Source organism: Propithecus coquereli, unplaced genomic scaffold (assembly GCF_000956105.1).
Source record: "Propithecus coquereli isolate 6110/MARCELLA unplaced genomic scaffold, Pcoq_1.0 Scaffold14, whole genome shotgun sequence".
Lineage (NCBI taxonomy): Eukaryota > Metazoa > Chordata > Mammalia > Primates > Indriidae > Propithecus > Propithecus coquereli.
In genome coordinates, this window is record NW_012138302.1 from 15484770 (window position 1) to 15488076 (window position 3307).

The 3307-nt window shown below is 39.2% G+C and overlaps 1 protein-coding gene across 1 annotated transcript in view; it reads left to right on the forward strand.

Moving 5' to 3' along the window:
* ORC1 (origin recognition complex, subunit 1) overlaps window positions 1-3307 on the forward strand; it is a 27627-nt gene that overhangs the window by 9033 nt on the left and 15287 nt on the right. Inside the window, exons 4-5 of the mRNA XM_012639471.1 lie at window positions 262-440; window positions 1775-2093. Coding sequence (XP_012494925.1) covers window positions 262-440; window positions 1775-2093 — 498 coding nt within the window. The remainder of the gene's footprint in view (window positions 1-261; window positions 441-1774; window positions 2094-3307) is intronic.

The window sequence follows — 3307 nt, forward strand, 5'->3', positions numbered from 1 at the left end:
AAAAAAAAAAAAAAAGAGTATGAATGGAAACTGGAGTCAGATTGCCGTGGTTGGTCCTGTGACCTTTGACAAATTATTTAAGGCCCCTATCACTTGATATCTTTGCCTGTAAAAGGGGGATAGCCGTAGTATCTACCTCGAAGGTTATTAGGATTAAAGATCATACATGTGACCTCATAGCACAGTGCCTGACACTTAGGGACTACTCAGTGAAATGTTCTCATTTTCTTAACCTTCCCCTTTCCACCTAATCCCTCCTAGATTCTGACCCTCACTCTACGAAACGTGCACGAGTACAGTGGTTTGTCCGATTCTGTGAAGTCCCTGACTGTAAACGGCATTTGTTGGGCCGGAAGCCTGCTGCACAGGAGATATTCTGGTATGATTACCCTGCCTGCAACGACAACATCAATGCTGAAACCATCATTGGCCCCATTCGGGTAGGTGGTGCTTTGATCTTGGTTCTATCTTGAAGCTTATTTCTATCTGCCTCCTAAACTGCTTAACCTCAGAAATATTACTTGCTTTAATTTACTCAATGGGAATGAATTTTTTCCTGTCATTTTCTCTGCTTGCCTGCCTGCTTCATCTCAGCAATGTTTATTGAGAGCACCTAACATGTTAGGAGCCTCCTGGAGGAAGTGACATTTAGGTTGTGACCTGAGGGATGAGCAGGAATTCAGCAAATGTTTCTCAGTGGGAAGTTATATTTAGCTGTGATGGGCAGGCATAATAAAGCATTATGAGGCTGAATGTGCTGGCTTAAATGAGGGCTTCACCTTGAGTAAATCAGTGTAAAGAGTGCTAGTTGCTACAGGCAAATTTATGTGATTGGATTTTATAATAAATTGGGTGTTATCATTAACCACCCATTGCTGGTTTGTAGGCTGAAATGAGACACAGGTTCGCAGACTAAAATATATGGGTTTTTCCTGGAACTATTAATACTTCAGGCCTCCAAAATGGGATTAGATGGTGATATGAATTGTGATTATGTGGTGATTAGGTGGGGTTTAATGGTATGGCAGAGAGATGTTGGTCTGGCATGACTAGTAATTTATCTCTGAGTTAAATGAGTGAAGGAATGAAAGGTAGATGCAGAAGTTGAACCAACAGGATGAGGAGATTTGGAAAGGTCAGGGGGTGCGGTATCTAGGCAGGAGCATGATAGTGGGAATGAGCAGGACTGTGTCAAGGCCATTTTGAGTACTGAGCACTCTGTAGGTAAGATGGGTCCAGATTTTAAAAGGCATTGAAAAACTAGACGGAGTAATTTGAACTTGCTACAATGGGAGCCATATTGACTATGACACAAGAGACTGTGTTTAGAGAAGTTTTTATGGGAAAATTTGGCATCGATGATAAAATGGACTGAAAAAGAAAGCAATGTAGGGTATGGATATCAGCTAGGAGGAGTCTGGGAATAATCTAGGAATGAGATGATACGTACTTGAACTAGGGTGATGGTAATAGGAATTAAGAGGTGAAGCCAATAAATGTTTACAAAATGAAACGAATAATTTACTCCAATATTTCATTGATGTCTTTAAAGCCATTAATGATTAAATTAATAAATACTCAGTAAATGTTAACTGTTCTCATATGTTTTCTGTCAACATGCTATGCCATGTCCGTGCCTCTTTAGATTGGGGAAGTAACATTCCAGGTACGGATATGAACTTAAATGGTTTTTAGTCATAGCTCTGGGGGAATATTCCATGGCTCTTTTGGGCCTCCTCTCTTCTATTTATTTACCTATACTTTCTAAATTCAGGTAGTAGCTTTAGCCCCAGATGCAGTGGTACCTATGGATCTGAAAGATGAGAAAATATTCTTTGTGAAAGAATCCTGGAATGAAAAGAAGTTCAGACCGCTCTCCTCAGAACTATTTGCGGAGCTGGATAAATTACAAGAAGGCAGCCCCAAGTGCCAGAAGCCCAGGGGAGCCAAGACTAAGAGTGTAGAAAGCCCTTCTGGAACCCCAGAAGAACATGTGGTCAAAAGGATTGAATCAAGGCACTCTGCCTCCAAATGTCGCCATACTTCTACCCATCCTGTCACCCCAAGGGCGAGGAAGAGGCTGGAGCTTGGCAGTAAGTGTGGAACAGGTCACGATGCACAACACTGGGACTAAAAAAACATGTTGAAATATTAACTCGTGCAACAGTATCAAGGTAGTGCAGCAGTGGGCCAGGTCCTGATTAGACCCATGTTGAAATACACACAACATGAATTTTATCATTTTAATCATTCATAAGTGACATTGAGTACATTCACATTGTTGTGCAGCTATCACCATCATCTTCCAAATCTGAAACTCTGTACCCATTAAATAATAACCCATTCCCCTCTTTCCCCGGCCCCTGGAAACCAACATTTTAGTTTCTATGTCTAAGAATTTGATTGTTCTAGGTAATTCATGTAAGTAGAATAATTCAGTGTTTGAATCCTTTCGTGACTGGTTTATTTCATTTATCATAATGTCCCCAAAGTTCATCCATATTGTAGCATATGTCAGGATTTCCTTCTTTTTTAAGGCTGAATAATATTCCATTGTGTGTACACATCACGTTTTGTTTATTGGTTTTTCTGTGCATAGATGCTTTTGGCTATTACAAATAATGCCACTATGAACATAGGTGTAATAAATATCTCTTGGGGATTCTGCTTCCAACTCTTTTGGATATATACCCATAAATTGAATTGCTAGGTCATGATAATTATATTTTTAAGGAATTGCTATACTGCTTTCCATAGCAGCTGCATCGTTTTGCCTTCCCAGCAACAGTGTACAAGGGTTCCAGTTTCTCCATGTCATCACCAATGCTTATTATTTTTTGGGTATTTTTTGTTGTTATTTTTAAGAGACGGGGTCTCACTATGTTACCCAGGCTGAAGTGCAGTGGCTATTCATAGGCATAATGATAGCATACTACAGTCTAGGGCTCCTGGACTCAAGTGATCTTCCTGCCTCAGCCTCCTGAGTAGCTGAGACTACAGGTGCGCACCACCATGCCTAGCTCTGTTTTCTGATTTTTGGTAGTAATCATCCTAGTAGGTATGATGTATTATCTCATTGTAGTGTTTTTTTTAATTAATATTATTTTTAATTGACAAATCATAATTGTATTACATTTATGGGGTACAGTATAATGTTATGGTACATGCATACAATGTGAAATGATTAAATCAAGCTAATTAACATGTCCATCACTTCACATACTTAACATTTTTTGTGCTGAGGCATTTGAGATTCACTCTCGGTTATTTTGAAATAACAGTATGTTATTTTTTTTTTTTTTTTTTT